Here is a 14,692-nt window from a genome sequence, read left to right on the forward strand (position 1 = left end):
ACTCATCTTCCTCATATTTTGTTGTTCCCAAGGTCCATTACAGGAGTTACGTTCCCAAGGTCCATTACAAGTTACGTTCCAAAGCAGACATTCCTCAGCTCTTGTCAATGTTCCCTTTGCAATCATGTTATAAGGTGTTCCTGCCACCTTTTTTATTCTAAGTTCAGGTAGATCCTGGCCCTCTTGGATAGGTCTGGCTTGCCCCCAAACATTCCAAGGGCCTAACAAAACCAAATTCTTCCCCCTCTTCCATTAACCACCTAATCCACAAACTGAGGATACTCAGCTGTGCAGGAGTTCAAATGCTCAGTACCCAATATATTTCCAAATTCCTATCTTCACTTAACACAGAGTGGTAAAAAAAGGTAAATAGAAGCTGGAATATGAGTGTCCCAAGACAGGTGGATGCCAACCAACCAGGCTCTTACTTTCCTATGGTAGATGCATGACAGCTATATACCGGTAATTCACCAGCAAAACATTCCCTGTGACTGTAGCCTTGTGACTTAACAGCTACTCAATGTCTCCTTTCCGGGTAATAAATACCTTCTTTCATCAGATGCAGGCAGTTTCAATAATGTTTTAAAATTAATTTCTATGACTTCAGAAAATATTTACAACAAAATGACCCCCCCCCCCCCATACTGGCTTCTAAATGAGTGGGATGAAATAAACCACAGTGAACAATGAAGGAATTCTGTATATGGAAAACTCTGCTTTCATCCAAATCTTCTGACTCATACTTGAAATGCCAGTGCAACAGGAGGAGTTGCTGGGCATTTTGAAAACTGCAGTGTGACACTAAAAACAGCAACATACAACAGGCTTTTCTAGGGGATTATTCTCTGACAAAGAAATGTATTATTCACAGTGTGTACAGTATTATCAAGAATATTCAGTATAAACAATAATGTGTTTTATTAATTAGTTGCATGAATACATTATATGTTACAGCTGTAATCCCACTTACTTGGGAGTAAACTACATGAACCCAATAGGACTTACTTCTGAGAAGTATAGGATTGTGCTGTAAATTATATACAATATGCATCAATTTACTTATATACTGTCATACTGTAACATTATGAGCAATGAATATTTTAAACTGCACATGCTTAGCTGTAATTAAACATTTTCCTAGCAACTAATAAAGAATGCTTTTCAGCACTAAAGAAAAGTGCAAATAAAGTTGAACTAGTAGGCAGCCCCAACTTTGTTTCTTACATAGGAAAGTGTAATTGTTGCCTTGCTAAAAACAGCAATTATCCTCTGCACATCTATGGACAGGGAGAGTGCTTCTATGTAAGAGGACCCATGTATGATTTCCAGACAAGACTGACTCCATACATGACATAACTTTTTGAATTCATATTGTTTACACCTACACATCCATTGCCAAAAGAACTACCAGTAAACCAACACCCAAAACTTTTAAAATGTGATGAGCATTTGCATCTAGTTTCATGCAGTTTTGCTCCCTTCAAAAAACAAAAACAAAAAAACTCTTTTTATCCCAACCACCTCAACCACCTTTTTTCTGTCAAGGAACAAAGCAGTCCAACCAACAGAAAAGAAACAATTGTTTCATTGGAGCCACAACACAGCAAAACACAGAACATTTTTGCAATGCATGGCTCAGTCCTGAAAAGCAATAATCTCTGCTCAAGAGGCAGCGGGGGGGGGGGTGACGACAGGAGAGAGGGACTGGGGTGGCAAAGCTCAAGTTCTTTTATTTAGTGTATGCTTAGGGTTTTTCTGTCAGCGTCACTTGGGGAAGTTCTCTTTCTATTCGCTTGTTATGTTTCCTTGGTGGTGAGAGGTTGGGGTGGCCTAGGGTGTGGTTGATTTCTTTGCCTGGCTGCAGTGGGATTTGTTTGTGCGTAGGTGAGGGGGGTTGTCGGGTTAAGTTAGGCATACTGAATCGTATGCTGTCGGTGGGTTATGAACTCTTTCTAGTGTGAGTGGGCATTGTTATCGTGGAAGGTGTTCAGTAGGGCCAGTTCTGGGGTAACTTCTCATACCTGTTTAGTTATTTTGCTTATTTCTGGTATGACTGCGGACACTCCTTTTCTGACTGGATTACTTGGTTTGGTGGGATCTGCTGGTTTAGACACAGCATATGTCTGAGAAGGCCCCACATGGGATCATGGGGAGGTGCGAGGAAAAAACTGTTGTGACATTGATTTCTTTGGCAACTTGGAAAGAGCAACCTGGAGCCCCACTAACCACTTAACTGCTCTCTTCTCCATCAGCTTGGGAGCCTTTCTGAGACGCTTGCAGGGTATGATAGCATCCTGTCATTTGAGCATCTTTATCAAGATGCTAACAGATCTGCCTGCCTTTGATCAGTTGTACTTCAAGCGAAGCTCACTAGTTCTCTGATTCTTTAATATTTTCCAGCCCGGATAGATGTTAACCAAAGGATCTCACAATAGTCATCTCCTTGCAGGAGCAAGGAAACAGAGGAGAATCAGATGCACAAGAGCATCTTGGATAGGATGGCTTTCAAAGAGGACTAGACAATTGCATGGAGGAGAGGCCTATCAAAGGCAACTAGCCGTGATGGCTATGCTCAGCCTCCTCTGTTGGAGGGAACAATGCTTCTGAAAAGCACTTGCTGGAAGCCAGACTCCCCAAATGTGTTTCACAAGGACCCTTTCCTTCCCTCTGTCCCAGTACCTGCGAGTCATCATGTATTTCCAAGGATTTGCCAGAACAAAGTATATGTTGGGGAAAGGCTCCCTCCCTGCAAAGAAAATTGAGGAATCAGCAGGCACCTGGCTCCCAGCCATGCTAGCACCAGTCTGGCGCATGAGGGTGGGGGACACGGAAAGGAAGCATTCCTATAGTATAGGGCACTCAATTGGCATTTTCACCTACCTGAACTCTGAGCCTTTCCCTCTTTTTCTGTACTGCCTCTCTCCTAAGGAAGATGCAAGTTCTTGTGAGAAGCCACTGGTGAGGAGAGTGTTCCTATTATTCCCAAATGTTTCAGAAGCATCTTTTTTATTCCTTTAGCTGCTTGATATCATAGCATGGCAGGGTTGGAAGGGCTCCCAAGGGTCATCTAGTCAAAGCCCTGGCAATGCAAGGATCCTGCTCACAGCCAGCCCTGGTTGGGCTCCAAACTCTAGCCTTCTGGTTACCATTGCAATTCTGCATAATGTGGAGAAAGGGGAGAGAAATTTGTTGCTTACACTCTCATAACACTGATATGAAATCCGCACTATTTGCATACCTTTCAATAACTAAAGTCTAAAGGGCTGTCACATGGAGCAAGCTTGTTTTCTCCTGCTCCAGAGGGCCTTAGGGCCTGAAGCAGTGACTCTCTTCATTGGAGGTTTTTAAGCAGCGCTTGGATGGCCATCGGCTATGGATCATCTAGTTGAGATTCCTTCATTGCAGGGGGTTGGGCGAGATGACCCTTGGAGTCCCTTCCAACTCTACAATTCTATGATGCTATGTTCTAAAGAGCATCCAATGCACCTTTAAAGCACATGACTTCCCCCAAAATGATTCGTGCCATTGTGGCTTTCCTCTTATAGACCTACAATCCCCAGAACCCCTAACAAATTGAAATACTTGTATACAACTTGTATACAGTGAGATGACACGAGCACCCCCTACTTAGCTCTCTTAGTCTTAATTCCCCTCCTTTACTGACACACATCCACCTAACCCGAAAGTCAGTTGCCCTGTTGTTATCTTTTCATTCAGTAGCCTAACAGCCCAAGGATAGAAACTGTTCTTTACCCTGTTGGTGTGATTAATCATGCTTCCATATCTTCTGCCTGAGGGCAGGAGATCAAGAAAGTGCTGGCCAGGATGTGAATCATCCCTGAGGATTTTCCTCACTCTCCTGAGGCAATGGTTCTCCACGATGTCATCCAGCGGATTCACGGGACAGCCCATAATATCTTGTGCTGTATTCATCACCTTTTGTAGGCACTTCCTATCCGTGGCTGTCAAACCAGCGTACCACACCGTGATGCAGTATGAAAGGGCACTTTCTATTGCGGACCAGTAGAAGGAGATCATCAAATGTTGGTTGACATTGTTCCTTCGCAATACTCTGAGGAAGTGGAGTCTCTGTTGTGCTTTCTTAAACACCTGGGTAGTATTGATTTTCCAAGTAAGTTATTCACTGAAATAAACAAACAACAATTCCCAGGATCACTTGGGGGAAGACACCTGGTTTTTAAAACAGGGATGGAGAACCTGCAGTTTGCTCACCCCCATTTCCTAGGAAACAGGAATGGGAAGCTCAAGTGCTTCTAACAGTATGGTTATAGGGAGAAGCATGTATAAAATATTGAATGTAATAGGGTTATTAAGCTAATTGTATCAGAATTATTATGGGAATGTAAAGGAGGGAGGGAGGGGAAAGAGAGATTGTGGAATTCTGGTGGTGAGTGATGACTGGATGCGGATTTGAAAGGGAGTTTGAATGCGAGGCAGTTGAGAGTCAGTTGAGAGCAGTGGGTTCTGGAGAGGGTGGTTGGGCAACTAATTATTCAGTTTAGGATCAGTAGTCTAGTCGTCATTTTGTAATAAAGCAGTATATAAGATAAAAGAGAATTTGAGGCCATAAGCTCAAAAGTACACACGTCATCCTACACTCATTTAGTGAATCATCCATGCAGTCTTCTTTAGTGAGGGTGCAGTACCTAGGATCTGGACCAAACATTGATATTTTTGCTCTTTTCTAGTTTCATAGGTTTATGTTCGGGTTCTAATGATGTAATAGGGGTGGGGGCTCTTTAAATACTGGGGGCTGGCACACATTCCTTCTCTTCTTTAAAAAAATAAATAATTCCCCATTTTCAAAAGCACATGCATTGTCTCTTTCTTCAGGTTCTTCAATTACATTTGTTGTGAGATACTGGTGTTATATGCAGTATAGGGTTGGGAAGAAAAAAGGGGGCAGACCAAACTATACGTCAGACCAAACAAATCATAATCAGTTTCCTTCTTATGCCTGAGATTATGGAAGAATATTTTCCAGTTTGGGGGGAAGGATATGGAGTCAGTCTGTGCTATCCAGACATATATATATATATATATATATTGACCATGGAAGGGGCTTTTTCAAAAAGGGGAAGTTTGTGCAAGTCATGCCAAAATGGTAATACGTTAGGCTTTCCTAAACTTGCTGCTTTAGGACTACAATTCCCATCATCCCTGACTACTGGCCCTGCTACCTAGGGATGATGGTGAGCTGTAGTCCCAAAACAGCTAAAGAGAAACCAAAGTTTGAGAAACCCTGCTGACGTGAACAAACCCGACTGATTAAGCTACCTGATGAAGACCCCAAAGCCCTCCTTCTTTATGCCTGAAAGTAGGAAGAATATATTCCAGTTGGGGTGCCAACTTGAATAAAATATGGGGGGGGAGGTAAGCCCAGCCCCACACAATCAATCACGTGATGCAGCATGCACACACCATTTGAATACCTATCAACTTTGAGGGGACCAGCCCCCTGACCTATTTTTTTAATATTCTATTGGGAGCCGCCCAGAGCGGAGTCAGCAGCTATCCTGACAGGAAGAGAGGCTCACCTCCCACACCCCCATTTTATTTATTTTTTTCTTAACTGACCATGGAAGGGGCTTTTTTCTGGAAAAGAGGAGTTTGGGCGAGTCATAAAAAACTGTATTGCGTCAGTTGATGTGTAAAAAACAAACAAAAGCTACCTGATTAAGCTACCTGAGGAAGGCCCAAAGCCTGAGATTAGGAAGAATATCTTCCAGCCATGGTGCCAACTTGAATAAAATGGGGGGGGGGCAGGTAAGCCCAGCCCCACACAATCAATCCCATGATGCAGTAAGCACACACTGTTTGAATGGCAATGCCCATCATCAACTTTGGGGGGGACTGGCCCCCTGACCTATTTTTTTAATATTCTGTTGGGAGCCGCACCAAGTGACTGGGGCAACCAGTCATATGGGCAGCATACAAGTAATAAATTATTATTATTATTATTAGAGCCGATGGGACCTTGGCTCCTACGCTTCCAGTTTTGTGGAAGGATGTGGAGTCAGCATACAAGTAATAAAATCATTGTTGTTGTTGTGACGATGATGGCTGGGGCAACCCAGTCACATGGGCAACATTGTTGTTCAGTGGTGTCTGACTCTTCGTGACCCCATGGACCAGAGCACGCCAGGCACCCCTATCCTCCACTGCCTCCCGCAGTTTGGCCAAACTCATGCTAGTGGCTTCGAGAACACTGTCCAACCATCTCATCCTCTGTCGTCCCCTTCTCCTAGTGCCCTCCATCTTTCCCAACATCAGGGTCTTTTCCAGGGCACCATACAAGTAATAAAATTGTTGTTGTTGTTAGAGCCGGTGGGACCTTGGCTCCTATTATTGTTATTGCTGGAGCAACCCAGTCAGATGGGCAGCATTCAAATAATAAAAGTATTATTATTATTATTATTATTATTATTATTATTATTATTATTATTATTGGTAGTGGTGTTATTGGAGCCGATGGGACCTTGGCTTGTACGCTTCCAGTTTGGGGGAAGGATGTGGAGTCAACAGCTATCGCGACCTTCCACGGCCCCATTCCCCCTCCCGTGGAAGGGGCTTTTTTGCGGGGGGGAGAGTCCTACCAAAACCTTAACTGACCGTGGAAGGGGCTTTTTTGCGAGGGGGGGGAGTCCTACCAAAACCTTACCGCGTCGGCTGACGTGGAAAAAAACCGAACAAACCCCCTGAACGATTAAGCTACCTGAGGAAGGCCCCCAAGCCCTGGCTAACTTAAGGTCGCCGTTTCTTGACCTGCCTGGCGGGAAGCGCTGAGGAGACGACGGTTAGCCGAGCAGCGACGACGGAAGGTTCTGACTTGGCGCGCTCGGAGGAAGGGGGGAGGGAATCACGTGTCGCCGCGAGGCGGTCACGTGGCGAGCGCGCTGCCAATGGGAAGGCAGGAGAGGCCGCGGCCGCCGCCGCCGCTGCCCGGCGCGCGCTTGTAAACAAGACAACATGGCGGCGACTGTGACGGCGGCGGCGGCGGCAGCGCTCAGCCTCCTGCAGCGTCGCCGAACGGGTCTGGCCGCGGTGGCGACCGCCGCTTCGTCTTCCTTCTCCTCCTCGCCGTCCGCCTCGTCCTCGTCGTCGTCTTCTTGCTCTCCCTCGCGGCCTCTGAGGGGCTTCGCGGCCTTGCCGTTCTCGGCCGCGAGAGGCTACAGTTCTGAGGCGAAAGCGGGCGGCGAGGAGGAGCTGCGGGTGCGCTACTTGGACGACGAGCACAAAGGTGACTATAACGGGGGGTGGGGTGGAGGGCTGGATCCTCGTCGGCACGTGTCAACGTATCCTGACGCCCCGGGAAGTAAGGAAGTGTATATGAACGTAACGGGGAGGCGCTTCTCTTTCCCTCGGGCTCCGTTGAGCTCTGCCCGTTCGCCGGCTGCGGAAATTACTCGTGACGTGCCAACCGACTTGTCAAATTAAGAAATAATGACGTTGGGCGGCTGGCCCTTTAAATGGGGGGGGGGGCGGACCCTTTAAATGGGAGGCGGGGGGCAGCGACGTGCATGCCGGTTCATCTCCACTGCTCATGCGCAGCTGAATTCCAGCATCTCTCTCCCCGCCCCCCAAGTGAGTTCCAGTGGATGCTGAATTCTGTCGTTGTGTTCGAAGTGGCTTGTTTCATTTCATTTTATTTTCACTTCTTAGTTTTCTAGTTCCCACGTACACATAGACACAAGCCCAGGGCAGGATATAAGTTCAGGATGCTAGTTGCACCTTATTTGGAGTCACTATTATGTGATAGCATTAGATTCTCATTTGGACTGCTGCTTAGATTTAGACCAGGCTTCCTCAACCTCGACCCTCCAGATGTTTTGAGACTACAATTCCCATCATCCCTGACCTCTGGTCCTGCTAGCTAGGGACCATGGGAGTTGTAAGCCAAAAACATCTGTAGGGCCGAGGTTGAGGAAGCCTGATCTCTAGACCACTGTTTCCCAAACCTGGGTCTCCAGCAGTTTTGGACTATAACTATCCCTAATTATCAGGACCAGTAGTCAGGGATAATGGGAATTGTAGTCCAAAAAACAGCTGGAGACCCAGGTTTGGGAAACAATGTTTTAGACAGTCCTGTCAACCTAGCAGTTCGAAAGCACACGAGTGCAAGTAGATAAATAGGTACCACTGCAGTGGAAAGGTAAACAGAGTTTCCGGCTTCCGGTTTGGTGCCGGATAATGGCGGAGCGGAGCTGAGTCAGTTCCAGTCCCCGGGGGGTTTTAGGGGTCTCCTTGTCTGCGCCAAGGGCCCCTTAAAGCCACGGGAAGAGCGTCCCGTGGACCGCGGCCTCGTGGGTCCCAGACGTGCCGTCTCTGCTCTTGATTGACCCTCGTAAGGGGGGAAAATCAAGCGAGCGGAGCTACCGACACGGGACTGGAGAGGCGGATGCACCCCCCCGGGAGATCAAAGCAGCAATTCTGCCAGACCTGAGCACCAAGCTTTTCCTGCTAACTTCAAAGAAAAAAGAAGAACCCCGGCTGCTGTAAGTGTGGGACTAATTGGATTTACATTTGAATAATTGGCAACCGGGAGGGATGTTAAAAGGAAGCCCGTCCCTCTCCTTTGTTGTGCAGAGGAGGTAATTAAGCTTCAAGCGGCTGCAGCTGCATTACTAGACACAATGTTGCTACGAAGCACTTTGACAGAGAAGATGGATTAAATCCCAATTTGAGGGATTGAAGATTTTGGAAATATCTCTTCTGTGGCTTTTGGAATTAATTTTGGCACCCTGTCTCAGGGAAAATGGCGCTGGAAAACTAATACGCAGGATGGAAAATTACTGACATTTGACACCCTTTGTTTTCTCCAACCATGCTTGCTTTCGCTTTTAAACTGATTCTAGACCCGGGTATTACCCAGGAACAAAGAACAATCCTTCTGCAATTGGAGTTTGTGAATCGGAAAATGGACTGGTTAGGTCGTAATTTCAAAGAAATTTGTTGTGGAGCAGGAGAGACCAGCCAGATCTGGGAAAATTTTGATAATTTGGAAGTAGACTTCTTCAGGGAACTGGGGCAGGTGCTGGAGAAATGGGACGAATTGATTCAGCAACCCCAGGTAAATGGACGGCCCTGGTGTAGTGAGAAACACAGGGCTGATGTTTTGACTGGAGCTACGAGATTCAGTCTCTGGAGTGGGAGTCCAGAGATGAAGCTGAGAAGATTTTTGAAGACACAAGTGGAAGGAAACCAAAATTGCGAAATGGAGTTGCTGGGAGAGGAGAGCTGGTGCCTCTTGAGGCGCCCAAGGAGGAGATTTATAAATTTTAAGATGATACTGAACAAGGACAACAGAGGGAAATGTAAAGATGAATGGTGGGGGGGCATGGGAGAGAGCAGAAAAATGGTGAGAAGGGGAATAGGGTGAAAATGATAAAAATTGAATTAGGATGGATTTATGGTACCCTGAAGATAGTGTGTTAAGATTTTAGGATTTTGATGTTAAGTTTTAAGATTTTGATGTTACGATTTTGGGAATTTTGAATTAGTGAAGAGATATGTAACTGATTAATAGCAGCAGCTTAAGTGAAAAGAAGTATAAGATTGATTTAAGAATTATTTCATGATACTATAAGATGTTAAGTTTTTATGATATTATAAAAGGTTGGATAATGAATTGTAATGTTAAAAATGGATGTTACCAAAGTATATTAGTATTGAAGGCAGAGGAGGGAAAGCGGGGGAGGTCCCTTTAGAAGATCAGAAACTAGATTTTGTTAAGTAGTAAGAGAAAGATTGGTGTTCCAGTTTAGGTATGTATTGGTTTTGGTTTTGTTTTAATTGTTTTCTTTGTTGATTGTATTTATGTAATGTGTTTTTTATTGTGTTAATGTTGGTGTTTATGTTATGCTATGTGTTTCTCTTGTTTTATTGGAAAATAATAAAAATCTTATAAAAAAAAAAAAAAGGAAAGGTAAACAGAGTTTCCATGCGCTCGGGTTTCCATCACGGTGTCCCGTTGCACCAGAAGCGGTTTAGTCATGCTGGCCACATGACCTGGAAAGCTGTCTGTGGACAAACATCAGTTCCCATACAGTGGTACCTCGGGTTACATACGCTTCAGGTTACAGACTCCGCTAACCCAGAAATGATGCTTCAGGTTAAGAACTTTGCTTCAGGATAAGAACAGAATTCATGCTCTTGCGGCACAGCAACAGTGGGAGGTCCCATTAGCTAAAGTGGTGCTTCAGGTTAAGAACAGTTTCAGGTTAAGAACGGACCTCCGGAACAAATTAAGTACGTAACCAGAGGTACTACTGTAGTTGCCTTTGACTGGACTTAACCATCCAGGGGTCCTTTACCTTTACCCATTTACCTAATTCTATAGAATAAAGTAGTTTTGTATTTTGCACATTAAAGCTGTAATATGGTGCACACCTTGGGAGTAAGCAGCTTGAACTCAATGGGATTTAATTCTGAGTAAATATCAGTAGACTTGTGCTTCAAATTTTCAATGCAATATTAAAATTTGAAAGTGTAATCTGGCCACTTGTAATAAGGTGTGGGACAACTCGTAATAAAGGGTGAGGAACTGCCATCACTTCTCCAATCCAGTGTGCGATATATTGTTGAATGAGGATTTGGAAGATTGGATTCAGGTCTTGAGCACCTTGGACAACTGGAAGGAAAATAAAGTTAGTGAGAATCACAATTTCCTAGTGATGTTCTTTGAACATGCTACAGCCTGATTTCAGTTCCGTTCATATGGCATAATGTACTGTCTTCTGCCACTTCAGTACTTTTATTGCTGCAGTGACTGAGGCAGTTGAGGATTCTGAACTCAGGCATGATTAAACATTCCTATACCTTTTGGTTTTCTTCTTAGAGGCTTGACCATTCCTGATGCATTTTTCTTCTGCTAAAAGTAGATGGGAGGATTGGAACCAAAGTATAATGTAGAGGAAGGCTTAAATTCTGATGCAAGTTGTGTCCAGTGGTATTACCAGTAGCTACAGCCTATCAACCATTCCCACCACCCTTCTGAGTCATGCCCCTCCCCACCCTCTCACTATATATAAGGGTCTGGTGACTTCTGTTTCAGTGTATCTGAAGAAGTGTGCATGCACAAGAAAGCTCATACCAAGAACAAACTTAGTTGGTCTCTAAGGTGCTACTGGAAAGAATTTTTTTATTTTTTATTTTGTTTTGATCATGGGCACAGTATTGGTTGAATAGTTGTTTAATTCAAAAATGTTGGGGGAGTATTCATTCTGTTTTTTTGGGAGAGTGTTCTTCTGTATTCATATGGAATAAAAGGACTCAAGTGCACAATGCATATATAGGAGTAAATCTATGTGACCCCATCAAATCATCACATAAAATGCAGTGTTGGAGTTTGTAGACTTTGTTCATAGGAAGACCCCTAGGGTTCATGAAATAGTGCCTGTTACAATCTTCTGTAACTAAAAGTTCACAGACTGAAATTTTATATGGATTAATAGTTTTTTATGCATTTTTAGATTCATAACCCAGTAGCTTGGCTAATATGTGTTTAATATAATCATAGTTTTTTATCTAGAAAACCCACAGAAATTCATGAGAGGAGGGGAGGAAAAGGAAAACTCTAGAATCCTATTTAATAACGGTGTGATCCTAAAGATGTTTACTTAGAAGTTCACTGAGTTCAGTGCGACTTACTCTCTAGTAAGCGTACTTCGGCTTGCAGTCTAACTGTACTCACCCAACCACTCGTGCCCAGGAGCTCTTTCTGTTACTGCCCAAATTTATAATCTCTCCTTAAGCTGCCCCTTAAATTTTCCAGCTGTTACTGTGTCTTAAAAACAGTGATTCTTTTTCGTTAGGCAGGTTATTTGAAATGTTTCTGCATTTTAAAATAACATGGACAAATGTATTGCATGTGGTCAGTGCCTGTTGCTTTCTGTTGACTTAACATTATCAACACAGTAGCTTTGTTGTAGTGATAAAGAGTTAGTAGTTAACTAATTTTCCAAACAAAAACTATTGTTGGTGCTTAAGAAGAGTGTTTTCAAATATTTTAGTGCACTAATTTCCAAAATTATGCTCATAGTATACTCTATAAAATCAATGGGTTTTAGTGGATCTGATTTAATTCAAGCAGTTACTAATATAGATCAACTAGAGAGACAATCATGTTTCATGCCAAATAACCTTATGCACACTACTGATTTCAGTTATTTTTTTTCTTCCTGTGTATAGGAATTGTAGTACTTGGACTAAACAGAGCACATGCAAAAAATGCACTTAATAAAAACCTTGTAAAAATGGTAAGTGGAAGATTACTTAGTCTTCTATGAACAGGAAGCGTTGAAAATAAGTGTTGATAATTTGCACACCTTTTCTCTATAGATGTCAAAAGTTATGGAAGCTTTGAAAAGTGACAAAAAAGTACGGACGGTTATATTCCGAAGTGAAGTTCCTGGGGTGTTTTGTGCTGGTATGCAAATTTAATTTTATTACCCGTTTGGAAATACATAATTAAAATCAGTAGAAACTCCAAAATTTATTTTAGCAAATTCAGCCTTTTTGGATTTTTATTTATATAACATCTGCTATACTCCTTAGAGAAATAAAGTGCTATAATTTTCAATCAGTGACACAGAAGGTCTTAGAATTTTTTTTTGACAGGGGTGTTTCTAAATGTTTGTTGTATAGTTGAGTATGTTTGGCAGTGTGTTGAGAGCACATATTATTTGGTCTGCAATGATTCTAAGCTAAGTTAATCAGTCTCTCTATTGATTAATACTAAATAAACTACATTTTCAAGTTTGTTCCCATTGAGTATTACTTATGGTCAAAATTTAGTTTAGTTATTAAAGATCAATAGCATTGATAAATACAGAAAATTCACCACAGTACCAGACATCAAGCATTCAAGGCCAGAATGCATGCATGCTTTTGAACATTATCTCTGCTATTTTCAGTTTAGCCAGCTATAGGAGAGAATTTTCATACTTGTTTAAACTGATAAATCCGTTGCACTTTTCAAATCAAAAGTATTGTGAACACATGATTGCATACTTTTATTACTTTATAAATATCATATTCATTATGCCATTATGAAAGTGTGTTCATTATGAAAGTCTGTGTTCAGATATGTATTCTGTGTTGCTGATATGACATTGTATACTAGTAGCTCTTTGAAGCTAGAAGACTTGGAGAAAGCCATGTGTCTAAATGGGTCATTGCTAAATGGTAGTGCTATGGTGGCTGTGTGGTTGGTTCATTTTGCAGAGTGCACTTTGTGTCAAACGGGTGCAGTTTGTGCAAGTGCTCATCTGGGGTCATTTGTTATCTACTGGAGGTGAATGGCATCTGTTTGGTGTGGTGTTGCTGAATAAGTTTGAAAATGGACAGGAAGCCAACACTTCACCAGATCATGTAATAGTTGTAGGGCTATTGAACAAAATCATGTAGCATTGGGGTGGGGAGGAGAGCAGTGAATATCAGGTATTAAGACTCCGTTTAATTTCTTTTTCATCTAATTAAGATACTTTCATTACATTGTATACTCAGTTTTAGGTCATAGGAGGGGGGCTAATTTGAGCTAATTAATTGAAGGCTCATTAGCCAACACTGAAGTAATGATGATTGGAAAGATAAGAAGTGGATTGAGTTTTGTTGCTTTGGTGAAAGGCGCATATGGAATGGGTTTGCTATGGTACAAATAGCTAGCTTATTTTAATTTTAAAATTTGTTTTTTAAAAATGTTGCCTGCTGCAAGTTCCTGATGTAGATATGTATTATTGAAAAATGATAAAAGCCACTTTTAATTCAAGTTCTGGCACATGCCTTTCATTTTATTTTTATTTTTCACTTGTTAAACATGCTTTTTATGTTCTCTTAGCAGAAGAAAAGCATCACTAGATTTTTGCCATCTTTGGTTTTTAATATATGTATTAGCTATTTCTGTACTGTGAGTGGGATGATTATATGAAACATTTGAGTCACATTTAATTATGCGTACACGTGCATTTGGTCTACAAAGCATAATGTTTTTCCCCATTATGCGGACAAGTGGTTTGTTTTTAGACTAGGTAAAAATACTTCAGTAGCTGGTGTTCATTTCAGTAAGCTTTTTCTCATTGTAAGTACAGAAGCTTGTAACAGCTGTTAGGGAGTGCTCTTTCTGAGGGAAAACTTAAAAAAATGAAATTTGAAATAAAATCTGTTTTGTTGCTTGGATAAATTCTGTAACTTTGACAAATATCTCATTTATACTTTAGGATGGCCTTGTTCTTTACCATTTATATTTTAGATTTAAAAAATATGTTGGCCACATATGTACCCCTCTCAATATCACAGTGCTTGGAACCCTGTGGTCAGAGGTTGTTTTTCAGGGTTATGTGGTATCTACGGTACATGAAGAGTTGCATCCACCTGGTACTAATCTTGGTTTATTTTTTGATGACTCATTCTCCTCTCCATGACACCCTGCTACAGCCCATGACTCACCCTTATAGAAACCAAAAGGAATCTTTTAGTCCAGTATTGAGATTTTATGGCTTTCCTGATGTTAGACTATGACTCCCACCATCCTGAGATTTAACATTTTGGCTGAAGAGAGTTGGGAGTTTGATAGCCACTGCAGGGCCAAGGTTACCCCTCTCTGTTTTAGCTCATCATACTTCCTTCTGACAGCTGCCTTCACAAAAGGGTTATGGCAATTGCAATAAAAGGG

The 14,692-nt window shown here is 42.4% G+C and overlaps 1 protein-coding gene across 3 annotated transcripts in view; it reads left to right on the forward strand.

The window, feature by feature from the left end:
- The first annotated feature begins 6,969 nt into the window (after positions 1 to 6,969).
- The window catches only part of AUH (AU RNA binding methylglutaconyl-CoA hydratase), a 29,900-nt gene continuing 22,177 nt past the window's right edge, over positions 6,970 to 14,692 (forward strand). For all 3 annotated transcript variants that reach the window (XM_033163867.1, XM_033163868.1, XM_033163869.1), the window contains exons 1-3: positions 6,970 to 7,261; positions 12,211 to 12,278; positions 12,361 to 12,448. In XM_033163867.1, coding sequence (XP_033019758.1) covers positions 6,991 to 7,261; positions 12,211 to 12,278; positions 12,361 to 12,448 — 427 coding nt within the window. In that variant the 5' untranslated portion in view covers positions 6,970 to 6,990. The remainder of the gene's footprint in view (positions 7,262 to 12,210; positions 12,279 to 12,360; positions 12,449 to 14,692) is intronic.

The sequence above is a fragment of the Lacerta agilis genome, chromosome 11 (assembly GCF_009819535.1).
Source record: "Lacerta agilis isolate rLacAgi1 chromosome 11, rLacAgi1.pri, whole genome shotgun sequence".
Taxonomy (NCBI): Eukaryota; Metazoa; Chordata; class Lepidosauria; order Squamata; family Lacertidae; genus Lacerta; species Lacerta agilis.